The sequence below is a fragment of the Cinclus cinclus genome, chromosome 2, assembly GCF_963662255.1.
Source record: "Cinclus cinclus chromosome 2, bCinCin1.1, whole genome shotgun sequence".
NCBI classification, from domain to species: Eukaryota; Metazoa; Chordata; class Aves; order Passeriformes; family Cinclidae; genus Cinclus; species Cinclus cinclus.
This window is the reverse complement of record NC_085047.1, coordinates 33,426,667-33,454,304: the sequence shown is the minus strand read 5'-3', so window position 1 is coordinate 33,454,304 and position 27,638 is coordinate 33,426,667. Positions and strand designations below refer to the sequence as shown.

At 41.1% G+C, this 27,638-nt stretch overlaps 1 protein-coding gene across 1 annotated transcript in view; it reads left to right on the top strand.

The window, feature by feature from the left end:
• TENM4 (teneurin transmembrane protein 4) overlaps window positions 1–27,638 on the top strand; it is a 341,874-nt gene that overhangs the window by 223,177 nt on the left and 91,059 nt on the right. The window contains exons 14-16 of the mRNA XM_062514903.1: window positions 6,094–6,120; window positions 13,518–13,664; window positions 15,213–15,219. Of these exons, the coding sequence (XP_062370887.1) occupies window positions 6,094–6,120; window positions 13,518–13,664; window positions 15,213–15,219 (181 nt within the window). The remainder of the gene's footprint in view (window positions 1–6,093; window positions 6,121–13,517; window positions 13,665–15,212; window positions 15,220–27,638) is intronic.

The following is a 27,638-nucleotide window of genomic DNA, read 5'->3' as shown; positions in this document are numbered from 1 at the left end:
ATCTGATTTTAAGCTTTCTTTGCTTTTATTTGCTACACTATTTGCACTGTCACTTGGCTTGCCAATATAAAAGAGGAAACTGCAGTCAGATGATTTCTGACTGGTATTTAACTCTGTCTTGCTTATCCCTTGCTTATCCCTGTCTGTTCTGCTACCTTTCTAACCATTTCACTTCCCTCTCACTTTGCTTCTGTATTCCTCATGCACTGGCACTACTCATGAGCTCTCTCTGTCATGTCTCTTATTATTGATGTTATTATTAATAAGTAGCCAACAATATGCCTAAAGCATGCAAAAAGGTTCAGTTCTCATATTAAGCAATTTGCAGCATCATTAAGAACTGCCTTGGCTTTACCTTTTTCCTTCTCTCACTTAACTACTTAATACATTTTCAGTTCTTCCTTCTTTCTGATTGTCATGCATTCAGCCTCTTCAGTCCCCCTTCCTTATATGCTACGCGCTGTAAAATCAGTAACCCTAAACTCCCCAGATACCTTTTATTGTATATTAATAGAAAACTAAATTAGTGATTCCATTCTGTTCTCAATAAAGTCTGTGTGGACCTGAAAAAATTCAGTTGACTTTAGAAGAATTGTTCCAGAATGAAAATTCTCCTCCAGTCATTTTATTTTAATCAACTTATTTTAAAGACAAGAAAATTTACCTCTATGTTACTTTCATTATGTCATGATTACTAAAAATCACACTTCATCACGACCAACCACTAGCAATACCTGGACAAATATCAGCATAGTTATTATGGGGATTAGCAGCTTAGTTATATGAGACATCACTTCCTTTGCTTGAGCACCAGGTGCATTTGCACACGCAAAGACAGGAAATGAAGCCTGATCTCAGTATTTTAATTTCAGCATTAGGATAATGGTACAAACCATACCTGTGGCTCAATTCTACTTAGTATTTATTTATGCTAATGTCATCCTGTCATATTGTGGTCTCCACATGCATCCCCCAGTGAAAAATATCTAGCTTTTAAAACTTCCTCTGTCTCATTAGACACTGCATTCTGCTTTCTTGTCAATGTCCCTAGCAGCTTTCATTTCTTTTCCTGAGAAAGAGATTGAAAAACCCACCTTTCTTAAACACTTTAAAATGAAAGTAGAGAAAGTAGAATACTTTAAAATGAAAGAGAGCAGTTGTGTGTTAATATAAATCCTCTGTTTCTATAATATTATTTTATAGCCTTTTATTCAAGCAGTTTGATTTGGAGAACAGCATAGATTCATTAAAGAGTTTAACACCAAAAAAATTCAGCAAAAGGCCCCAAATCCAGGGGACAGTTTTATGTGGAAATTATTTATGCAGGGAAAAAAAAAAAAGCCTGATTCATCCCCTTAGTGCCATTTTATTAGTTCTGCTGTAAAACCAAAATGCCATTCGTTCACTATATGATAATTCTCCACACAGCTGATATGCCTGGACTGTTTTCAAACAACAAGCTTTTATCTTTCATGGTAATTAAATTTATTTGTAGTATTCCTCGCTCTAAGTATAAATGTTATCATGAGGAAGGCCAGCACTGCAATGCAGTCAGCATTGAGATTTTGCTGGTGCACGCTCTAATTTTGTGTGCTGCTACCTTCCTGTTGCAGCTCTGCCCTGGTTTGGGAATCATTTTTTGATACTTAGAGCGCTGAAGCTGTTTCTTTTCACTTTCCCCCCCTCCTCATCTCCTCGCATGGTGATTTAGCAACAAATTTGTACATAGTCTCCTGCCTCTGAAGCTGTAAACACTATTTCCTACAGAATATTTCATTGATGAATGTGTAGAATGTAAAGGAGATTTGGCAAAGCTGTAAATACCCAAGAAAATTGAATGGCTTTAGCAAGAGTAATAAGCTAGTTATGTTGGCACAAATGAAAGGACATTGACTTGGAATTACATTAAGTATGTGGAAAGCATTCCCCTTGTCCTTGTGTAATTTCCCTGCATGGCAAATTGTTCTGTTGATGGTAATTCCATGTGTGTCTATGTCATGGCCTGGTTTGCTTTAGCACTGACAAACATAAAACCCCATGGCTGAAGTGATGCTTTACCAGTATTGCCGTGTGTGCAGGTAACACAGTAGAAATGGACAATACCAGTAAGGGACACTTCTTCCATTTCCTGCTGAACATGTGTGAGAGTAAGACATCTTTTTGTTTTGTTGGTCATAGGAGGCTCTTTCTTATGGTGTTCCAGGTACTCTGATCCCGGTGGATTAATTCTGTTTGCTCCTACAAAGAGTTGTGTCACTGGATATACTGTCTTGATTGCTCGCATTCAGAGATTTCATAAGAGTAACCCCAGTTAATCCCCAACTAGGAAATTGATGCAGAAGCTTGCATTCATCATCCCAATTCAGGAAACTTAGTGCAGGAGAGTAGAGCAGAATTGATTATCTAACTGCAGGAATCCTGAAACCCAGCACAAGGGTTCGGTCAGGTTCTGAAAGGAGCAAAACACACCATGACAACAGCATCAGTGCCTGACATCCTTGATGGATTCTCCAGCATGATCCAGATTCATCCCTAGTTAGAGACATTGCAGGAATTCAAGTTTCTTCTGTTTTGGCCCAAACTATATCCAGGGACCATGGTGGGTTTTAGGAGCATTGAGTTTAAAGATGAAATAAACCTTCTTACTGTGAGCTCTGAAAGGCCAAATTACAGCTCAGCTCTGTAGCAGGCTGCTCTAAGGGTTTGCCTCACAGGAAGCAACACAGAAAATTTCCCAGGTTTAATAAAGAATCATAGAATCACAGAATTGTTTGGTTCTTAAAGATCATCTAGTTCCAACCTTGCTGACATGGATAGGGAACCTTTCACTTGACCAGGTTGCTCCAAGCTCCATTCAGTGTTCTCTTGAACACTTCTAGAGATGAGGCATCCAGTTGCCCCAGTTCCTCTGGGCAACCTGTGTGAGTGCTTCACCACCCTTGCAGTGAGGAATTTCTTCCTAATACCCAATCTGAACCTATCCTCCTCCAGTTTAAGGCTGTTCTTCCCTGTCCTGTGAGTACAAGCCCTCATGAGAACTCCCTCTCCAGTTTGTATGATTGATACAGGGGTATTTGGAAAAATAATGGCAGAGGGGGCTTCCCTGCATGATGGAGTCAGGATGTCCACTCCCCTTTGAACAGCCTGGACACAAGACCAAAGCCATCTCTGGAAGTTCAGTTGCTGGAGCTAAATATTCCAGAGTCTCTGGAGACCTGAGGGACCAGCAGCTAGCTCTCCAAACACTCCGCAGCCTACCTAGCAGGATTTCAAAGCACCTCAGTGCCTAATCCCCATTGATCCCCGCAAAAGCTGCATGTTTAACTCCTTTTGGAAATCTGGTCCTGGCACGAAGGGGTGATGTATGCAATAACAATGCCCAGACAGACAGGCAGACAGCCTGGCCCACGCCGGCTTCTTCTTACGGCGCCATCAGCCTGGGGTTTGTTTTACATAGCAAAACTGATTTTTGAGAAATCTGCCCCTTTAAGTTTGCCTTTCATCAGTCTTACATAAATAATCACACATGTTCTGAATGGCTGAGGCTGTAATCAGTGCCTCTCCATTTCTGCTGGAGCAGCTGGAATCCAGACAAGGCACAGTACAGGTGGATCCTGGTTTCTTTTCCCCAGCTTTCTAACACACCACTTGTGCCCTTTGAATCCATAAAGCAGCTCAGTCCATGCGTGGCCCAAGACAAAAATAAGCCTACCAGCATCTGGGGAAGTTTCTTGCTATCTTGTAGATGTGGTGCTTAGGGACAGGGTTTAGTGGTGGACCTGAAAGTACTGGGTTAGTGGTTGCACTCGATGATCTTAGAGGTCTTTTCCAACTTTAATGATTCTGTGATTCTACCCTCTGCCCAACAGTCAGTGCTCAAGTGCATCCACAGTAGAAGCTGAGCTCTGTGTGACCCTCTGGACCTCACCCTGCCTGGTTGAGATGGGTACCTTAGGGCAAGAGAAGACCATAGTTACAGCAGTCAGTGGAAAATAGGCACTTGCTGCATTGTTCTGACATGATCTTTAATCAATCTGAAGGTAATCTGACCTTAAATAGTTTAGCAGCGTATTTGCCAGTAAATATTAAGCACAGATGAACTTCAAAGGCAGTGTTTTCCCTGACCCTGTAGCATAAACTTCTTATGCTGTCCCTGGTTCAGGAATGGATGTTTACTTTCTCCTCTCCTTTACATTTGTGTGATCTCAGTTTAACTCCAGTCATTTCCCGGAGGCTTTGTCCACTTTACCTCATAGGAAAGATAAAGAGAAAAAGAACATTTGGGAAATGGAGAGTGTAGTGAGAAACAAGTCCTTCTCAAGGACCTGCCTGCAGCATCTCTCACTTCTCTCTTCCTTCCCTCCCTCTCTATGAGCCAAAATAAATACTCCTTATTGTTCTCATTGTGTTTCAGACATAGCAAAACCAAGTTAGCTCAGGCTGGTGAAACAAGGGGGCTTTCACACTGAAAAATGGTCACAGGAGCTCCTCCCATAGCAGTTCTAAAGTGGCTTCTAGGAGTAGGGTGGTGACATGGAGCTGAGTGTAGTGGTGCCTTTCAGTGCAGAGGACACCTTAGAAAAATAGCTTTTCTTCTGGACTCCTGTTTAATTTCTCAGGACGTCTCACATGCCCACAGGGTTTCCAAAGGAGTTTCTGTTGGAAATAAGATTATATTTTTATGCCAGAAGTATAGACTGTACGGTTTAGAAAAAAAAAAAGGTTCCCGTTACTCCCATAGGAAGCCCCATGTTTTTTCAAATTACAAGAAAATATTGATACATAACTGACACATGGTTGGCATTGGCAGCTGCCTTCACTGCCATCAGCTGCACAGTGACTGCCTGAGTTAACAGGTTGGGCTGCTGTGGATATCAAAATCCAAGAGATACATTCCTAGGCTTCAGCCACCATCTGAGCAGATGGTGATGCTGTGCTTCCTGCATCGTTCCCGCCACATCAACATGATTAATTCACCTCTTTGCCAAGCCTCATAATCCCCCCACACTAGGTGAGCCCTCCCAGCCCTCTCCAATTATGGACAATAGTTCCTTGACAGATCTATTACATTCACAGGATGGAAAAATAATTCCTGCAAGGGACATGACCTCCCAGGTGGACAGTGTGTCTGAATGAACCTGAAACAAAAACTTCTTCAACAATTACCAGGACACAACTGAGACAGAGATTGCAGGGAACAGGCTAAAGAACAAGGGAAATAATGTTGAAGTAGGTATTGAAATAGAGAAATGCAAGACTCAGAGCCTCTCTTTTATTAATAAAGACCAGCTGGTGTTAGGACAGAGAGTGCCGCCTGCTGGCATGCACCGGGGCTCTCCGAGGCAGGACGTCTTTGCCACCAGCCTTCTGCTTGATACCAGAAAATTAATAAGAAGGTGGTTTTCCAAATCAGCGTTCCATGGGAATTGGGTACATGACTGCTCCCATGACATCTATAACTTTTTTGCTTTTTCTTTAGCCCTCCTTGAAATGAATATATTAATACTTGTCTATCTGGTAGAGTTGCCATGTAATTAATTTAATATTTGTAAAGTCATTTGATCTGGGGCTAGAAAATGCTGCATAAATGCAGTGTATTACCATTAGAAAGATCCAGTGAAAAGCCTCTACCAATCTGGTTACGGTCACAGAACTGTGACTTTTTGTGTGGAAAAATATAAGGCAGTCAGGTAAGGTGGAGGACTTTCAAATGTCTCAGCTTTCCTGATGAAATGGAAAGCAGTCAGTAAAGTAGACTTGGAAATGAGCAGAGCATTATCCTGATATACAGATATACACATATATACCTATATATAAAACCAAAAATATATATATATATAAAACTTTCCTGTTTTTCTTCCTAATCTTAATGAGCAAAGATAACTGAATGCCTTAACACAGCCTTCTCGAGCCATTTGACCGAGGAGCACTGTGCTCCACCCTTCTTCCTTTTTTCTTTCCTCATAATCAAGGTTTTTCTTTTCATATCACAGCAAACTCTCCTTTGCCTTTCTAGCACCTGCACAGTCTCGTAGTAAGCCGCAATGCACTTATTCAATCCTACCTTAAATGTCCTGTCTTTTATCTCCCAAGCTCACTATCTGGATAAGGTAGTGAAAGGTATGCTCTTCCTTCCTATTTTTCCTATTGTCTTTGTGTTTCTTTTTAAAAAATGCACCGTGAACATGCTGTGTTGAGGTTGCATCTCTTCCTCATTGTCACCAGAGTGGTCCCTAATGTCTGGAAGGGTGAACTTTCCAGTCATTTAGGTAGGAAATACCTCTGTAAGTGCTGTGACCCTGTGTTAACATCATATCAGTGTTTCTACCCATTCCCTTGTCCCTGCCCTCCCCTCCAAATCATCTCTCATCCTCACCCTTCCTACTCAGGTAAGGCAAGTCAGGAGAACACAAGTGTCTGTGAATACAGCAGGAGCCCTGTACAGTGATGTGTTTTAATTAAATGTCTATGGTCCATTTTGTAACACAGGTGAGTGCACTTTCTGTGTGGAGTCTTCATGGTTTTGATCCACAGCTGCCAACTCTTACATGGGAGCTTTAACTAATTATATATTGGGTTTCTTTTCCTAATACAAAAATGTTATGATCTCAAAACCTCTGGTTGCATAAATCTGCAAAATCTGTAGACATCAGTCATGATGCATTAGTGTACACAGCAACAAAATCCAGCCTTATGCTCCTGTTTGTTTACGTAATGCAAGTCTAGGACCCAGGTCTTTCTTCAACAAAGAAGAAAAGTAATTGAATTGTTAGAGAACAGAAACCATCTGCTGTTAAAAAAAAAATCATCACAGTTATTTATTAAGCAGAACAATGAGCTAAATTACTTTAGGACTTTTTAAGAGAAACAGACAGTTCCACAATGCACTTAGCCTTTGAAAAATATTGAAATAGCATATATATGGTTAAATAAAAGAGTCTGACAGTAAATATGATTGAGTTGGACTTAAATATTTTTCTGGGTGGCTGATTTGACACTAACAGCAACACAGCGTTGACACCACACAAGCATCATATGTTCACCAAAAAATCAGGTTGAACAAATCAATTTTTTTCTGTAGTAGTATCCTTCTTTTCAGGTTTTGAGCAATGAAAAATAACAGCTGTGAGAGGCTGAGGATGAAGAGCAGAGATGCTCAACTATTGACCTAGTGAACAGTTAAAATGAAGTCTTTGCTGCATAGGGCTTGTGTGGTGTGACAAGAAACATGGTTGCCCTACTGACTTCACTTCTCTGGGTGAATTTACAATTCAATGTTTCTCCTCTTTTTCCATTGAGGATTAAAGACAGATTCAGGAAAAACTGCAAATAAGAAAAAAGTTTGAACAGACAAATATTAATGATGAGAAAATGTCCATAGTTTAAAGACTTCCATCTTCAGTGTAATGCAGCAACTGGTAGCTGTCCTTGGACCCTTCTTTACAGATCAGTTGATTGTACAGTGGTAGTTAGTTTTCTCTCATTGTTTAACACCAAAAAAAAAAAAAAAAAAAAAAACAGCTTGATTTTATTTAAACTACATGGAAAAGTACATTCTCTTTCATAGATCAGGGAAAGTGTGCCCTTATGGAGTAATCATGGTGACATCCTCAGAGGAAGATCTGGGCCATCTCTAGGGAGCATGATCAGAACCTACTGTTAATGTTCCATATCCCAGTGTTTTGCATTTCAAAAACCCAGGACTCCTCCTTTTCTCTCAATGTGTATAGGAGAATGTTGTATCCAAAAGTAGAAGATAAGCATTGAGGGGATAGAAGAGATGAAAAATCAACCTGCAGAGCCTGAAAACGGACCTTCAGCACTGATTTGCCCAATCAGTGGCCCAATTTTTTTAAACTAAGTCTTCTGTAGCTGTCATTTTTCTTCTAGGTAGCTTTTTGACTCATCTTTATGCCCAGTAATAAAAATACATTATATTTAGTGAGTATTTCAGTGGGTAGCAGGTTAAGCAACATCCTAAGAATAAAAGATCGTCTCTTGCTATGCATGGCTGCTTTTGGAAAGATTAGCAGTATCTGAAACATTAAAAGTACATGGTTTTTTACTTGGCTAACTGCATGGTGTGCATTTTTCAAAACTAAATTACTCATGCCCTTTTGGCTTTCTTAATTATTAACATCTTTCTGGTTGAAATCCTTTCCCAGTAATCCTCTGTTGTCAAAGGGTGAGCCTGATTTACTGCTGAATCTTTCCTACAGCTTTGCAATAAACCAGTCAGTCAGAGAAGATGTAGAATTGATCCTAAATGGGAGGGCAAGTTTCAATAGCAAACATCAGCATAATTAAACCAAGAAGCTCTAACTAGACTCAGAGTAGAGTCTTCTAAGCAAAGGCCTAATTAACACTGATAATGCTTAAAATGAGAAGAGGTGCCTATTATTTTAATAATAATTAAAAGAAGTGCTGATTTTAGAGAGAGTTTCTCCATACAGAACATCATTGGAGCTGATGGTACATCAGTGTAATTAATTTCTATTACTGAATATCAATTCTTATTCTTCAAAAATAATCATTAACCAAATTAACACTGTAGTGGTGCATATATAAACAGATAGTTTGAATTTTGAAGTTGTTGAACAACATTAGAATTCAGGGATGGCTGCAAGGGCTGCTCCTGAAGCGTGAGAGCAAGTGAGAAGCCAAGGTCTGACCAAAGCCAGTTCCCTCATTTGTACAGTTACAAGTGTAGGAGCTCTGGTCAGTAACTTCTTAACCTTCCTATTAGAGAACGCATCTGATTAAGGATTTCTGGATTCCCATCAGCACAGAATATCGTGGTGGTAGTTTCAGAGTTGAGTTGGTTTTGGGACACTTCACCAAGCTTTAGTAGTTCACAGGGATCAGCTGATGCTTTGCTCCTCGCCTTTAGTCTTAGAGCAGCTTCTGCAGGTCTCACAGCATTTGTTGTTCTCTCAAGCTTCAGGCATTTGCATCTTCACATGTTGCATTCAGCCATGTCCTACTTGTCCCAGAGTTCAACTGCTGCCTGTGGGACTTGGTAAGAACATACAGTGAAGGAAACATAATAAGTAGCCTTTTTTCCTAAGTGTTATTTCAAGTGGCAGCAAGGTTTGCCTTGAAGAAAACTACCAGTAAATGTTGCTTGTAATTTGACTAATTAGAGAAGGTTTTAACTGTACAGATCATTAAGAGCAGATTATTTTACCAACAGTTAAAAATTGCAGGATAACTTCTGGTGACAGACTTTTTTGACTCTGATGATCTTTCCTTATCTGTTTCAAAATTAACCCACTTTTTATATTGCTTCCCTGGTCTTTTCTCTCACTTGCATGGCAGACGTGACATCTTTGTGAATGCCCTCCAGAATCTTTCAGCAGCACTTACATGTGCTTAAGTTTGAAACTCAAATTAAAGGGTTTCCTCCTCTTTTCTGAAAAAGCCCTGTTCATGTATTTAATTCTCTTAGTCACCCAAGTACAGTTAACACCACAAACAGGAATAATGCATCATTGTTGACTTCTAGCTATGAGAAATCAGATCTGAAAGATTATGGTGGTGTAAATCTCTGAGGATTAAGCCATCCCACTGTGGTGACATTCAGAAGCAATTCAGAAACAAGATGATCTCTTTGCTTTATTCCCCAGCATGGGGGAAAAGAGAGGATAAAGTTTATTTTGTATCATCTTTTCATCAAGTGCTTTGAAGTGCACTGTTTGTGGAATGTGGAATATCGTATCATCCTATCTGTGTAGTGTAAGTGATGGTCAAGTCTCTGTGCAATGAACCAGTTCAGAAATGGAAGTACTTATAGGTCCATTCTCCTGGATGTATTGGCTTAGTCATCTCTGTTGTCCCCTAACTTCCTGAAGGCTCAAGTCCTCTGACAGCTGATATTATTTTTTTTTTCCTATTAATGGTTTACTTTCTCTATGCATCTTAAAAATATCTCCTCTCCTACTGAACCATGATACTAGAGGGGTTCAGTTTAATCCTCACAGCACTGAAATTTTTATGTAATGGTAAACATTAGAAGACTTCTGTGTTCCTATAAATGTGAAGAACCATTTCTGTCATCAGGAAACAGTTCTTTCTGCCTCCTTGGAAGAGCTTTATCTGCTTGGAACCAGAGATTACGTTCTCCTTAGTGGGAAGGAACAAACCTAGTTTCTAGATTTAAAGGGTGCCAAGACAGTGGAGTATAAAATTGCAGGTAGGACTTACCCTCCTTTAGGTACCTACAAATGCTTATCTCTCATCTTGGCACCCTGGATCCCTGTAGTACTAAAGAAGAGGAATAGATATTTTGGGAAGGCTTAATCTTATGAGAGACTTGCTCTCGTCTCTCTCTCTCCTCTCCTGACTGATGCTTTTCCTCTGCTTGTCCTCTTTCTGAAATGCTTGGTTTACTTTCTCTGGGTCCAGATCAAGAAGATTTCAGAGTAAATCCTGAAAGTCCATTCAAGTACTCCCAAGCATGTTCCATATAGACAATTGCACACAAAATTCAAACACATAGGATTGAAAGGGGTCTCCTTAGTTAGGGTCTAGTCTTCTGCTGGCAAGGGCAACCAGACTGTGTAAAACTTCACATAAATTTACCAAGCTCTATGGATAAGTAACTGAAGAATCTTCTCTTTAACACTCCCACAGGGAATCTGTTCCAGAACTTCATTCCTTTGATCCTTGCAAATGATCTTTTTTCCCAATTTCCAGCCAGAATTTATTCATACTTGGTTTATGTCCATTTGTTCTTGTGCCAGCATTATTCTCTTTACCTTAAACAGCTTTTAAGAAGTTTCCCCTTCTCAATGTTGATGTGTTTCATGAACTTGTGGGAAAAAATCATAGTCTTTTCAGCCACTATTGTCCAAGGAGAGACAAATCAAGCTCTTCTCATTTCCTCAGATGCCAAAGGTGCCTTATCCAAACCATGTCATCTGTTTTCTGCCAGTCCAAATTCCTTTTTTCCTAAACCTGGGAGAGTAGAGCACATGCAGTTCTGCATGAAATACTCATTTTTATAGCTACATTAGTTTTCCCTTACATTTCCTGGGCACTTCTAAACATGAGACAAGATCATGGCATCTTCAACTTCATTCAAGTCCTTCTGGTTCTCACTTCACTCCTGTTCAGGTCAACACCTACAGCACCTTTATTCTGCCCAGTCTCTGCAACTGTAGGATGGAAGAGAACTTCTTAGCAAAGATTTAAAAGAGTCTAATGAGTAAAACAAGAGGTGTGCTCAGGGGTGATGCACCAGCCAAGCTCTAATGGACCCATCCAGTATACATATAAAGCAAGATCTCTTCAGAGACTTGTCATCTAGGCAAATTAAAGCAGTGGCACCGTTGCCCCCGGCTGCCCAGGGAAGCTGTGGATACCCCATCACTTGAAGTGGTCAGGGCCAGACTGGATGGGGCTTTGAGCAACCTGGTCTAGTGGAGGATGTCCCTAGCCACAGCAGGGAGATTGGAACTGGATGACCTTTAAGGTCCATTCCAACCCAAACTCTTCCAGAATTCTATGATTTTTAGAGAGGGGGGGAAAAAGTCCTATCTCTACTGTCAGGATGGTCCCATCCAAACTGGTTTTATCTACTCCAAAATGGGATTACCTACCTAGCCAAGTAATTTTAGGAGGTTATTTAATACACTTCTTCCTCTTTCATTCTCAAAATAGCTGAACACTTTCAGCTTGTAAGTAAAGCAAAAGTAAAGGGATCAAACATATAAATTAGCTGTAGCGTGGAAAAAAATCTGATTAAATGGTTAAAAGTTTGGCACTGTTGTAAGTTACTGAAGGCAGGATATTAAAGTGAAGAATTTCAAGTAGCCTTGCCTATAAATAGCTCTTCTGTAGTATATAAATACTAATATAGTGTATAAATACCAAAATGCACAACAGCATGCTCACACATACACACTCACATTAGCCACATCCCAGAATACACATTTTGAAAGACTGAAATGCAACAAATTTGTTCATAAATGAAATATATATTTAAGATCCTTCTAAAGGACATTTCCTTACCATCTTTGTTCATTTTTCCATTTGGCTCCTGTAAATCAGTCACTTGTTAAAAAAACAGTCCTAAAAATGTTTTTGTTTTTTTTTTTTTTTTCTGTTCACTGGGAAAGGTTCTGTGAACTTTAAAAGCTCCCTTGTGGAACATTTTTTTTTTTGTTTTAAAGGCTTTTCTAAGCCCCATTTCCCCAGTGCAGGACACACTGAGACATGGGATGTTCTAGATGGGGTCCCAGATCTGCCCTGGGGAGACCCTTAAACATCATATGGTCAAACAGACATCAAGACAACACACACCTCTTTGCTGTCCTGCACAGGATAGGTCTGTGTCATTCACATAGGTTCACAATCCTGTCTTGCAAAGCTGAGGGCCTTAAACAACTCCGACTATGTGGCAGGATAGCACTACACATATATAAATAGAGAAATCATTAAAACAGGGCTTAGGAAGACTGAATTGTTTCCCTGGTGTAATCAGTCCTGCTGAGTGACCTTCACAGGCACTTCAGTCCCTTGTACTTCAGTTTCCTAAGCTGTTAAGTGTCTCTTACACTTCTGACAGCTTGGTGGTAAAGATTTTTGGGCTACGCAGGTAATAAAAGCCCCCAGAAGGATTTAAGCTAACCAGCCTCTTTCACACCACTGCTTACTGGGGAAATTCCTCTGCTGTTTTCTTGAAGGGGGGGGAAGTGCAGAAATCTCAGCAGGAGGTCATCAGATGAGAAAAATCAAACCCGAGTGAGCAGACTGGGAGGTTAGTGTTCATCCTCCTTAAATAAATTTTGTCACCCAAAAAATGCCTGCTTCTGTGCTGGGCTCTCTCTAGTCACTGGGGAGAGAAATTGATGTTTCCAAAGCATGCTTCAGCTCATCACCATGAGCATCAAACCCACTTCTGCCCTGGGACAGTCTGTTTCTCTGCTGACTACAGAGAGTTGAAGGTATCTCAGTTATAGATTAATTTGAACTGGATGAGATTAATCCCTCCCAAAATTACTACAGTAAAGAAACTGTATATCTTCCAAATTTTTTCTGCCTTTGCCTTTCCATATGGTTTTGAATGCTTACCAGTCTGAGATCTCAGTAATACTGAAAGCCAGCTGCTTTATCCTGCTGGGTGTTGGGAACTTTAACCCCAAATCCTACTTAGGTAACCCCAAGTACTAGTCTTACATAGCAAAAGCTTTGAGAGGCTCGGAGGCAATGTGCTGTCTTGCTTTTACAACCAATGAAGCTGGAATGTTTCAGTGCACCCTGAAACTCACCATTCCCTCAGTGCAGTGAGTGAGGTTATGCTGTGAGGACCTCTTGGGAGAGCCAGAAGCAGCTGCCCATTGACTGGTCACCACCATCCTGACACCCAAGCAGGTTCATTCCAAGTGAGAAGATACCAGGTGGGAGTGGAGAAATAAACTGAAGGCAAAGGGGAAAAGCTGTTTAATGAGCCCCTTTCCAGGCTATGATGCTTTGTGTTTTGAGTGTGTTTGAATGTGTGGCTGTTTGCCTTGCAGAGGGATGCCCTGGCTTGTGCAATGGCAATGGCAGATGCACTCTGGACATGAACGGCTGGCACTGTGTCTGCCAGCTGGGCTGGAGAGGAGCAGGCTGTGACACTTCCATGGAGACGGCATGTGGCGATGGGAAAGACAACGATGGAGGTAGGACATGAGCACATGTGATATGTCAGGCTTCACAGAGCCTATAAACCTCTCACAGTGAACAGTCATCTGGGCTTGGTTCTGCAGGGCAGATTGTTTTTTGACAGCTGGTAGAGAACAGACAGTGAAATCTGCCAGGCTGACTCAGCCAGAGTGGATTTGAATACAAATTAAATGGGTTTGGATCCGGGGTGCCAGGGCTGAAGAGGGACATTTGTTTATCTCCAAATCAAGTCCATACAGCAGAGAGCAGGCAGAGGCTGTGCATCTGTCCAATCCCTCCACCCAGCCAAGTAGCTCAGCAGTGACACGGTGGGACCACCTCAGACAGCAAACATCCCTCACTGTCCAAATTTGCCTTCACTACCTGAGGCTTTCATCAAGGGTCTCTAGTCGGTCACTACTGACTTTGGATGGATATTTTGCAGAAATTTAGAGGCTTGGGTGACTGATCCCCATGCCCACAAGCCATCCAATCCCTCTCAAACCATGTTTTATTGATTACGGTTCCATATGTAATGATGTCAGGCATGTGAATAATAGCTCTATGTAATGCAAACTTAATATTCAGAGTTATCTCATTACAAAGGAAACCGTGGTGCAGTGTGAAGGTTTGAATTAGAGAGCAGGAGATGAGATATTAAATTTAAGGCATAAGGGAGACTGCATAATTTGTTTTGTTGTCACTCAGCAAAAGGCCTTGTAAACCACAAGTCTGGGCCAGGACCCAGACTGTGAAGTGGAGACTGCATTTTGCGAGCCTCTGTTTTATCATATTCACAAGAATAGTACAGTTAAAAAAATAATAGCCAAGCCAAGTCTGTGATTATCTGCTTCACAGCAACTGCGATTCATATTGAATATTTAAAATACTTCTGCACATCTGGCATGGAAAATGGACCAAATTAGCCCTTTAGAAAAGATGGAAAAATTGGAGAACCATGCAGAGTACACACTATAAAACAAAGATGGCTTTTTACCTCATATGGAACTGAATATCACTGTACTTGTGCAGCTGACACAGGGCAGCAATAAAGGTCATCACATCAGATGTGCAGAAGTATGGTAAACAGACATACAGTCCCAGTTTCCATGGAATAAAATAATCAGCAAAAGCTTTGTGAAGTTTTTAGAAAGAGAGAGAGGGAAAGAGTAATCCAGCCTAACATAAAATGTAAATCACAACTGTATGATATCACAAAGAGCATGACCAGATGAGGTATCTTGATATCTCCTGATTCAAGGGTTAACCTTTTTACCTGGATTACTCTCACCTTGAAATGAGCTGCCTTTCAAGCCTGCAGGACAGCAGATGTAGATAGGAGAGACAAAAGACATTGACAGGTTTGCAAGTTAATGCACATCAACTACTAACTGGCATTTGGTGACCTTGTGTGCAGCAGTGGTGCACACAGCAAGAACAGAGCAATTGATAGGTTGGAACTTATTGCTTTGTGACAGCTTATTCATGTATCAGAGCCCACATATGGGTGTTGACTTTAATCTTGGTACACTCAAAAAAAAGTGTGTACATGTTGTGCAATACAGATTACAGGTAATTTGTCATACACTGTGCCTTTGATTTGGCTATGTTACTGATAAGGGCTCTCCTCAGTTGGGAAGTGAAATAGCAGAATACATTTACTTTATTAACTTATTTTTATATGTTTTAGTGGGTCATTTGTATTTGTGAGCTCAAGTCTAGAATTTCAACCTCTGAGATGTAGCCGTGGTGTAGCTTCAGCAGTGGTGAGGCACTTCTGCTTTGAAGCCTTAGTCCTTTTTTCAATAATTCAAATAGAGATACAAGGACTCATGAAGAAAGGCTGATGTTCTGCCAGTTTGCTAGATGTTATGCTGGTTTCTGTAGCAAGTGGGGATGTTTGTAGAATGTCATAGCATAATTTAGGTTGGAAGGGACTTCCACCAGTATTCAATTCAACCGCCTGTTCAAGGTAATACTGATTCCATCAGGTTGCTCAAGACTGTGTTTAATCAACTGTTGAACACCTTCAAGGGTGGAGATCCCACCTCTGGACACCCTGCTCTAGTGTATGACCATCCTTATAGTAAATGTTCTTCTCCTTGTATCTGGTCTTAATTTTCTGTGTGCTAAATTATGTTTGTTGCCTTTTGTCCAATGCCATCTGAGACATCCGAGCTGACTTCTGGTTTCCCCTTCACAACAGCTTCAGTGTCTGGTAGAGCATATACGCATTTCATATGTGACATTTCCTTTTGGATTGCTCAGACATCTAAGGGAAATTCAAATCACAGTAGGCATCTGTGCTCAGCAGAACTGAGCCCATTCACCACAAACATTATACCTTGGGAAGCTGCTGTGCTTTGAAGAGCACTGAAGAGATACATGCCTGAAGCCTCTCCAAAAACATGCAGTGGATGAGCACTGTGGTTTCTCCCTCTTTTGGGATTCTGTCACATACACTGGAGTGATGCATGCTCAGGGTTGGAGAAAAGTAGTTTATTTTGGTTCACCAGAAAGGATCCAAACGTGGAATTTGCTCATGAATGTTTGCAATGAAGGTAGAAGTCCATGAAGCATCAGAAGTCAAACTGGCCTAGTCAAAATGGATACCATGAGTGGTGAGAAAGAGGTTAGTGGAGCTAGTACCAGCTAGGGTACTTCACTCTGCCTGAGCTCCTACCTGTTTCCTACACTGTGGTGTCAGTGTCTGCTAATCAAAATCTCTGCAGCCGGAAATTCCTCAGGATAATGGGAGCTGAAGTCAGAAACTTTTTCATCAGCTCCCAGCCTAATCATACCCTGAGGGAGACGAGTGCTAAATGACAGGGTATGTTTGTCTCCTAAATCTGGAGTCTGCTCAGATAAACAATAACAAGCTGAGCAGGAGTCACTCAGAGAGAGACTTGGTGAAATGTAATCTTCGTTCAGGCTAGTAAAAAGTTGTTTCTGTGCACAGTTCCCTCTCCACACAAAAGTGTCATTTGTCAAAGCTAGCACTTAGGTTTCACACCCAGATCCACTTTGTTTACACTTTTAAACACCAAGCCCATCAACTTGAAAGAAGCTGTAGTGAGTAACTGAGAGCAGGCGACCGTTGAGTATAAGTTAAGGAAAAACAGTGCAATGACAGAGATGTAACAATCTGGATAAAAGGCCAAGATTTTGTACATTTGACCTAAGAGGCCACCTGTATTACAACAAACAGGAGGTGTGTCTTTATAACAAGATGAAGAAAGTGGTTCTTGCCTCACTTCAGCAGAAAATAGCCTCTCTAATTTATTGCTGCAAACACTCACTACGTAAGAGTAGGTGTGACAGGTAGTACCTACATGTCTCACCCTACACTGAGTGCTCTGTCATGTACTTGAAGAATATGTTTTAAAGCTTAAAAAATCAAGGAAATTATTTTCTGTGACAAGTCCTAAAAGTGGAGTTAATGGCATTTGAAAATACCTTGAGAAGAGGCTGGTATTCCATAACCTAAATATGGGCTCTGTTGCATAGGTAGACTCCTCTTTTAGAGTGTACAGGAAAAACTGAGGGGAAGAGGGGATATTCTTAACTAATCTCATGAATATGATGTTGAACAGCAAAGTTGTGTTACCCATCCTTGTTCTGGAGAAATTATCTAACTGTTGAGAGACAGAGATTCCAGTTCTCCATTTCAATGTCTTCACATGAAGACAAGATCACTTTGAGATGAAATCATGAGAGGACTACAGATGTTAAATTAAATTGCTCATTTGGTCTAGAAGTTCAACACAGTAACTTTATTTGATGGCCTTTGTTATTGTTTGGGGCTTTTCCAGAGTAGGCAAGTCTTCCAGGTAGTGTAAAACTTGCTGGTTCTCCAGGAACTGGAACTGACCCATCCTTCATTTCCTGCTTTAAACAATTCCAGTTCCTGAACAGCTGCTGAACACTGTACAACAGGAACCTACTTCATTTATGGAAGGGAAGAGTCTTTCTCATATGAAAAATATGTCTGAAATTACAATGTTCACAATATTATCTAAACCTTCATGTTCATTAGAGGTTTCTGTTCAGTTGTCTGCTATTCTTCACTGCCTCTTCCCAACTGAAATACTTCCAAAGGCTAGTGTCAGTGGTTAAGGGAATGGATAGATAGATAGATAGATAGATAGATAGATAGATAGATAGATAGACAGACAGATAGATAGATAGATACCCTTCCCAGTCAAATAAGGGTGGCCTGTAATAACATATATTGCACACCATTGCATAAAAGTATCGAAACTTCATTTTTCTTAACTATCATCTGGTCAATGATCTTCCTTTGGGACTGAGAAAAGTAAACCATCATGTTCTCTTTTTGTGCAAGAATTGTATTAGCAAAGCTCCTTTCCCTCAGTTTATGTCTCATTTAGCCTAGGACAGAGAGTTCCAATGTACCCATGGCCCCATTTTGCCTTTGAAAGTTTAGTCTTTGCTCCACCAGATGGTTCCCTAAAGTTAGCAGGTGGAGCAGTTTGTATGTGTTCCTTTCCTTATCCTCCTGGACCAGAGCAACTGATTGCTGCCTTAATCTCCCAACCCTGGAGCAGTGAGCTGGTCACTTCAGGGACAGTGTAATTCAGAAATGGCCTCTCTGAGGCAAATCAGTGTTGTTTAACTGTTCCATAGCCCACTGGCAGCTCCACAGTGCCTTGCCCCATTCAAGGATCAGGTAGTGCTTGTAGTAAGGTGGAAACTTACATAATGTTTTGGAACAGCAGCATTTCAAATCTTTGGCAAGAGAAATTTTGGCACAGCACACTGGCCTTCTTAACACCTGTGTGTTCACTGTCCACCACATGCCAAATAGTGTTAGAGAGATGGCAGAAGTCTACACTGATCTTTGCAGTGCATAGGGCTACACCTGAAGGTAGTCTTAGGTCTTTAAAGGGGACTGTAAAGAATCCAGGAGAACCCCAGAACACAAACCTTTGTCTTCGCAAATGCTTGAACTGCAGACAAAGTGGTGGGGTACTTTCTGATACTTCCTTTTGTCTTTCTGCCCTCATACCCTGGGCTTTAATAGCATGAGGAGATTGTCTCCTGGATGTGGTGCATGAGCCATCTGCTTCTTCAAAACTATAAAAAATTATGCAATAATGTGCTGGCTACATTTGTGGAGGGAAGTATTGAGATCTGAATGCACCTGGGAAAACAGCCATCATAAATTAGCATTTACCATCACAGATAGATCCAGTCAAACAACAGGGTCGTCTTGGAGAAACCACAAAGCACTGCTAAAAGGATGAGAAAGTCTGCTGTACCTGAAATATTGGGTAGCTGGTATAATAGAAATCACCCAGCTTCTCTTCCTCTGTTTCATGGTGACTGTTAATTGACTTCTCCTCATATAAAATTAGCAGTTCACATTTTCAGGTTTCATCTCTTAGCTGATTTTGTGTTGGATGGTAACGCATGGATGTCACCTGTGGCTGGTTGTTGGCAGCAAGGCTGGCAGGAGGGCAGTGTTAACCCAGGCATTCTGGCATCCCAGAGCTAGTGTTGATTGTGCCATTGGAGAGGATGATGTGTGGTGAACTGGGGATCTAGCAGTGCCTTGTCCTGACACCTTGGGTCAGCTCCTGGTACTTTGAAGGAGTCCTTAATGAAATGCCATTGATTAATCGATTCAGAAAGACGTTATAAAAGTGTTTTTTGTGTTGAAGGAAACCTACCATTGTCTGCTGAAATGAGGGAGCTAACTTAGGGGGAGGAGGCACTGCTGGTACACAAGATAAAAGAGAGGGTGAGGTGCCAGCTTAAGAAAAAAAAACAGATTGGACACTTATTTCACAAAGCATTTCTCTACCTCAAAAGGTGCTTAAACAGAGTTCGAGCACTAATATTTAAAGCAGAAATTCCAGACCTACTTCATCATCTGAGGCAAACTGTTGCAACTTGTGTGAGGCAGAAAGTCCCCCTAGAATCCTAAGGTTTTGTACCAACTGTGTTCAACATGCATAGAGTGCATAGCCACTTTCCTGTTGACCAGGATTTGAGAAACATGCTAATATCTGAGTTATCTGAGACACTCCAAGCTGTTCTCAGATGATTGCTTAAATTGGCTTGGATTCAGTCAGAATATGTTAGGGTGAACATTTCAGCAGTAGCTTAACACTTGCAGCACTTGCCAGGAAAGTGAGAGACCTTGGTGACAAGGATCTCTCAGCTGCTGAGAGTGCGAAACCACTGTTCCCACCAAAAAATTGCTAAGTTCTGAGTTCCTTTTGTTCAGAGGGATCACTTCTGAGAGGTGCTTTGGCTCCCGAAGGAGGCAGTTTCAGGAACACTAGTGCATGACAATTGATCAGGTTAAGCAACGTGTACTTACTGCCTTGTCCAAATGTTAGTCACAGAATCATAGAATATCCTGAGCTGGAGGGGGCTCACAAGGATCATTGAGTCCCAGCTCCTGGCCCTGAACAGGACAACCCCAACTCTGTCAGGTTTGGTGCTGTGACCACTTCCTTGGGGAGCCTGTTCCAGTGCCCAACCACCCTCCGGGTAAAGAGCTCTTCCCTAATACCCAGCCTAAACTTTCCCCGACACAGCTTCATGCCATTCACTCGGTTCCTGTCACTGCTCACCACAGAGTAGAGATCAGTGCCTGTCTCTCCTCTTCCTTTTGAGAGGAAGCTTCAAACCATGATGAGGTCTTGCCTCAGTCTCCTCCAGGCTGAACGAAGTGACCTCAGCCATATCTCACATGGCTTCCCATCCAAAGCCTTCACACTCCTCATAGCCCTCCTTTGGACACTGTCTAATGGCTTTATACCTTCCTATATTTTGGTGCTCAAAACTGCACACAGCCCTTGAGGTGAGGCTGCCCCAGTGCAGAGCAGAGCAGGACAATCCCCTCCCTTGCCTGGCTGGTGATGCTCTGCCTGATGCATCCCCAGGCACAGTCTTTCCTAAGCTAGGAAAGGCCCTCACATGCCTTCCTTAGCTTCATGCAATTCCCTCAAATCCTAGGTTGCTTGGTTTCTATGCTGCTTTGCTGGCTGTTAAAAATCTGCCTGGAGAAAGAAGAAGTCCGTGAAACCAATACAGCTGCATCAACTTTATTCTCCAGAGTAATGATGAGCTGCGGGATGCTGTGAACTTGTAGATTCTAAACACATTATTACAGCTGTGGTTTATGCCAGATAGTGGTGATTATCATATGTTTTCTGTCATTTCCTCCTTCCACTTCCCTTCTTTTTCTATTCAGATGTTTTTTTTTAAAGAATGTAGCTCTGGGTTAGGATGAACATTTTGCAGAGCATTTCTGTGACTACCCCCACAGAGGCTCTGCACAAGAACCCAAAGAGTTCTGTAATTCAAATACTTGACTGCTATTACATATGACTGTGTTATATCAAATTTGCAAACAAGTGCTGAACACTTAGAGAAAGATGTGAGGGCAATTCCTTTCCCAGGCAGCTTGCAATCTAATTTAGCCCGGACACAAACAGTGAGAAGCTTATTTGGGTGAAATTAAAACAGAGCAGGTGGGATAGAAGGAGCAAAGAAAATATTAATAGCTAAGGGGTTCACAGAGAGTTGACAGTCACATTGCCATTGTTCCTTACAGTTGTGTTTTGTTTCCCTTTGACTCCTTAAAGAGGAGCCAAAAGCTGCAACTTTTGTTGAATAAGTAAAATTTCTTTCTGCAAAGTACTGGAGTAAAACCCATTTATTCCCCAAATCCAATTCAAGTAAATTGAGTGTCAGTCCTCAACTCAGGGCAGAACATCATTATTCCTGTAAAACCTTTATCAGCACAAACATCCATGTTAACAATAACTTGTTTGTGCAAAAGTACTGAGCCGTTCCTTTAGAGCCTTTCTCTTAACCAGGGTTTAGATTAGAACCGAAAGGGTAAAATCTGATTTGCTCAAGGGTAAGACTAAGACTTTGTTATCTTAACCTCTGAGTATTTACATTTAAAACCTTTCCCACCCATACTCTGCCAGTAATTCATCCAAAAGCATCACAGGACAAGACAGTGTCCCCACAAAAAAAGTGATAATGTTGCCTGATGAATGGCACATAAAGGGAACTGAAAGATAAGAATTGAATGAGGTGAGAGACACGATTATTTGTATAATCAGTGCATTTTATGCTTTTGTTGCCAGTGGATATACTCCCACGTGAGACACTGGGGTTTTATTGTTGTTTTTACTTCCTAGTTTTGCTTTGCCTAATACAGTTTCTTGTAGAGGCTCTTCCCATTGCAGTCAGTGACAAAAAGTGTCATGGTCTTTAGCAGAAGCAATCCTTGAGTTTGTCATGTATGCTGTCCGAGATTCACCCTAATCAGGCTCCTTAAGCTCACCTCCAAGTGCCTGTCTGCCTGGGGCTCCAGGAGTGTGTCAGGGTTCACAGAATGCTCTGTGTACAAACAAATCCATCCCTACCCATGGCCTGTTCCAGCCTGACACTTGACATGCAGCACCTGTCAGAATCTGCCTAAACACATAATAACACCTCTGACTGCAGGTTATTTGCATTCTGCTGGTGATGTTAGCATGACTGATTTTTGTTGCAGCATCCATAACTCTGTAGAAATGCTCAATTATTCAGTCTCAGCCAGTTAAGACACTGCCCATTAAATCAACCAACACAATTGTAGGGCCATGAAAAGTCACAGCTAATTTGAAATTTTATTAGCTCTCAGCTGATCTTGTTTACTGCAGAAGCAGCGTCTCAAAATCAGCCCTTTGTTTCTGTACAAAGCTCTAATCCTTGTCACCTTTTGGGTGCTGCGTGGCATTGAGTGAGGAACTTGGAAGCTGACTGCACAGGACACAGAGATGAGACTGCTGTGGGATTTGTGAGCACTTTGCAGCAACAAGTCAGGGAGAGCAAGGACAGCAAGTAGCCCCATTGCTGCTGAAGAACAGTTATTTTGTAGGAATTTCAAAATTTCTGGTTATTTTGGGTGGATATATTTTTTTGCATGCACCATACAGACAAACTTCATAAAGGACATGATTTTCAGAAAGTGATGGGTCACTAGCAGTGTTTGAAAGCCAAGTAATTTTAGCTCCTCTTAAGTTTGGTATCCAGGTGACTATTTGTGGAAGGCAGTTGATATGGAGTATCTCATGAAATTCCTGAATGAGGTCAGCATTTCCATCTGTTGTCATTATCTAGTGCAGCCTTCTTGGTAGTTAGAGTGAGTGTTTAAAGTCAGTTAAAATCAGGTGTTCTCCAGCTGGTGTTATGCAAATGTTACACTAGTTAGGCCAAGGTCCTGCTCCAGGAAGACACAGATACCTTTGGAGTTCAGCCCCTTCCATGAAACAATGCTCCTATGGAGAAAAAGCTGAACATACATTTCAGATACAAAACTTTAATGTGAGAATTGTGGTTATTTCATTGGGTTGTGCTGACACTTCAGAGCCCTTTGGGACTGGAACAGATGTTTTGTGAACAGAAAAGACAGTCTCTGCTCCCAGGGAGTTTGCAGTCTAAAGCACTGATTTGAAGAGCTCACTAATGGGATTGTTGGATTTCAAATTTTTAAGGGAGTCAGAGCATCATTCTAAAAAAAATTTGCAACTTCACCCACAAGATACGAGCTAGATGAACCATCCCAAAATAAAACTCATTGTCTACTGATATACAGAATGCAGATTACCTGATAAAAATGGTCTTGGTCCCCTGAAATACAGTGTTGGCTGAATAAACTGGAGCTGCCCTCAGTGGCAGAAAAGGAAGGGTTTCTGCTGAGCCCAGTTCATTTTCCTTCATGTCCCTCTCTGAAGGGGATGAGCCAGGGCTCACAAGATGACCTGCAGAAGTGCCATCCATTCTGATTTATTCTATGATCACATGAATCTTAGTGAAAGATGCAAACCACTGTGCACATTATTTAACAGATGTGACAACGTCTTGCCAGTGTCTCCCTTTTCACAACCACAGTGGTTTCATTCACCCCATGGTAACTCTTAAGATTGCCAAAAGGTATTTATTTCATGGCTTCGTGCAAAAGAAGTGGGACAAAAACGTGAGTTTGGTTTTAGCAGGACAGTCAAAGGACATGTATGTGATATAGAATGCATAAACAGTCTCAAAGATGTAAAAATTCCTATTGCATGAAAATAAGAAGGAACACAAAAGATACCTTAAAATCTGGCGTAGTGACACACCTCTGAATTAATTTTTTAATTGCAAGGCATCCATCATTGAAGATGTTTCTGTAGGGATCCCTTGGAACTGGTTGTAGTATCTAGCCCTACTCAGCATTTTCATTATTGTCTTAGAATGTAGTTTACTTCTCTCCTGGTAAAATTTTCAGGTCACCTAAAGCTCGATATGGTGGTAAATAATGTACCCTGATCATTTTGACACAGAGTGATCTGACTCACATCGCTGCAAGGTCACATTCAAACAAAATATATCATAATGCAGCAAAATGCAAAATAGCCCTGGGAACAAAGAAAGGATGTTATACTGGAGGGTTGAGAGATTCTTGAGAAGCAAGAACAGGATTTTGAGGTCACTGGAGATAGCTGTCTCAACATGAGTTCTCAGTACAAGGCTTTTGTGCCTTCACCTCTGTGAACCTTAGAAATATAGAAGCCCAAAAACTCCTTGGAGATGAGGAGGTGGTCTCTTTTCTGCACCCAATATTGCTGACACAGTGTTGTGTCCAGTGTTGGTGAACACACATAACAGATATGAAATTACTGGAAAGAGATCAAAAAAGTCCAGTGGATGGGAAACAAACCTTAAAATGGGAATTTTATTCTTCCTCAGCTGTTCAAGGAAAAGATTTGGAATGGATTGTTTTTCTGTGTGGAGGTAATTGCACATGGAGAAGGCATTAGAACATGCAGGGCAGAAGGAGCTATTGGTAACTTTATGGACAAAGGCCAAACAAGACCAGTCATGGGATACTGGAGTTAGACAAGTCCAACCTTGAAATAAGACATAGTTCCCTAGCAGTAATTAAGCATTTCAAAAGCTTACTGGAGGAAGTGGTTGACTCACTATTATCAACTCTCTTTGGTGAATGAGATATTTTCCTAAAACAGAGACTTTAATCCAGTTCTGGGTGGGAAAAAAATAAACAGCCTATGGGTCTAAGAGGTCAGACAAGCTGATCATAGTAGCCTTAAAACATATGAATTTCAGTAATCCCCCTATGCAAGACTTCTCACAGAGATAATTCAGTAAGACATTTGTTCTCTGCTCTGAAGCACCATGGCCATATTAGTTTATTTAAGTAAGGGAGCTGTCACTTTTTGAAACCAAGAGCTGTATAAAGGCATCCATAACTAAGAACTTACTGTGCAGTCTACCTGTGCTCTGGGAGCTACTGGAGTTAGGAATCCACGTGCGGGTCATGGGTCTCTGTGGCTTTGCTGCTGCAAAACTTGAGGTGCAGAGGGCATTTATCCCATAGTCACCTCCCTCTGTTACCTGTCTTGGAAAAAATTTGCAGTGATTTCTAATGAAAATTTACCTTTATGCTTTGTGGATTTCAAAAGTGTTTTGTATTACAGCTTCATATGTTTTTTGTTGGATTGAAGTCAGAGTTTTGTTTTGCTCTGATTTTTTTTTTTATTAATCCATGCAGCTCCCTGAATACTTTGCTCTTCATGGGTCAGGAGCTTCTTGCAAATGTCACTTAATCCTCACTCTTCTGATGGATCCAGTGAGAGATATCAGGGCATGAGAAGTCATAGCTGTGTACACTGTCATTATATCTCCTGACAATTCACTGTAGGGCACCACTTGGATGACTTTTGGACCATACAATAAAAAATAATCAAGAAAAGAGTATCCATGTGGAGACATCACTGCTTATGATCTGGTTTGTAGATTAACTCTTGCTGCTCTGCATGACTCAGACAGAAATAGCCATTACATTTCCTAAGCTAAAGAAATGCTTTGTCCTGAAACTGCTCTTGGTGCTAGAGGGAGTTGAGTAGCTAAATGCCATTTCAGCCCTCGAGTACCTTCATGAATTTTGGATGTCAGTGACAGACCTCTCTGGTGTTGTTATCCTCAATTTATTCCATATAAGTCCAAAACACATTAGTTGAAAGGCTTATCTGCAGATGAGTCCTCATCATTCTCACCTGTTCAAAATATTGCCCTCTGCATCTATTCTTCAAACATTTATCTACACTTTCCTGCGAAGACGTTTTCTTGCTGTCTTGCAGCTTCAGGCCCCAAAACACATTTCTGATGCCTAGAAAAAAGACAGGTTAATGAAGAGGTAGGGTACAACTGGTTTGCCATCCTTGCAGCCAAGTGCCTGGAGCCTTAGAAAGCATTATTAATGCCTGGGAGAAAAAGACGACATTTTATCTTCCTCAAAACTGTAGTCAATATAGTAACAAGGCTGCTTTGTAGGTTGTTTTTTTTTGGGGGTGGGGATGGTTTGTTTGGGTTTTTTTTTAGTTTGGTTGTTTGTTTGTTGTTGTTTTTTTGCTTAGTTGGTAGCTGTGGCTAAGCCTGTTACATCTAAGCAGGTCTGTATTCTGTGAATGGTCTCTCATACTCCATCTGAAATGTGACCTTCCAAAATCCTACTGATCTAATCATCTGCAGCAAGTAATTTTTTTAATGGGCAAAGAAATTCTAATTAGTTCTTTTTCATTATCACTAGTCATCAAGAGAAAAGGCCAATGGGTAGGTTTAGTGTCCGAGACAAACATTTTTTGTGGCAATTTTGTAAAGATGGTAATTTTCTAAATGGATGTGGTAATTTTATAAAGATGTAGAGATGTTAGGACAGACAGAGGTAAGGGTAACAGATGGGATTTTCCAAAGATCTTTTGCTGGCCTAACAGTGCTCCCATTAGCATTACTGGCAAGTGCAGAGCACTTGTGGAAACGACCCAGTGTGTGTGTGTGTGTGTGTGTGTGTCTGTGTGTCTGTGTGTGTGTGTGTGTATCTGTGTGTCTGTGTGTGTGTGTGTTTACTTACACATGTACACAGAACAGTTACTCTTTGTCTTTGGCCTGCTTGGACACAGGAAGCTCTGGGAACTGTGACCAGACTTGTTGTTCAGCTTTCTGTGTGTGAGTAACCACATGAAATGATGATACCAGCAATGTTTTAAACACTGAACTATTCCAAGATTGGAACAAGTACAACTCAACAGAATCCAGGTCCACGATCCTATTTATATTGCAGTAAATACAAAGTAATGCTAATAACATTAGTGAAAGGACTTCTAATACATACTGGTAAAACTGGGACAAAACTGAAGCTCACAAACAGTAACAGTGAGAAAATGTCTTGTTTTAATTTACTGTTTATTTGAGATAAAAAATCCATTATCCTAAAAACTAAAGATTTCATCCAACTTCAGGAGGACACTACCTCTCAGGAGTGTTGCTCTCCGGGCACGTTCATTTCTTGCCTCTCTGCTGGAGTCCTTAGTAGGATCCTTTCTGTAAAGGTGGTTTCTGTGACATATGGAGCTCCCAGCAGCTACACAGAGACCAGCCACTCATTTCACATCAGTCTGTGAACAGCCATCACATGTTAGTAATTTTCATTCACTGTCAAACTGTCTTGCTTTAACTGATGAGTTGGAAGCGAAGGGCTCCATATCCCATTACCCCAGAACAAAAACATCCAGTTCCCTTATCTGATTTAAAGATCTGTCTCTGCTACATGCTAACAACTTTTATTGCTGAACGTGATGCTTCATCAAACCTCTTCTGAGCTTTTTTTGTATTTCTTTTCCTGTCACTGCTTTTTACTGTGCTGTTTGCAATGAGCAGTGGCATCTCAAAATGAATGGGGGGGGCTGTTGTTGTGCTGATGGGAGGGGAAGTGGTACTGTCTGTGCATTTGATGCTTGACAGATATGCAAACCCTCATTTTACTGGAGTATGCTCAGCAAGCCTTTTCATGTGTGTCTACTGCTATTATTTTTGTTACTATTAATTTAATGGTGCTGCAAGTGCAAGATTTATATCCTGAGAGTTTGAGGTCATCTGTTACTCTGTGTCAGTATCAA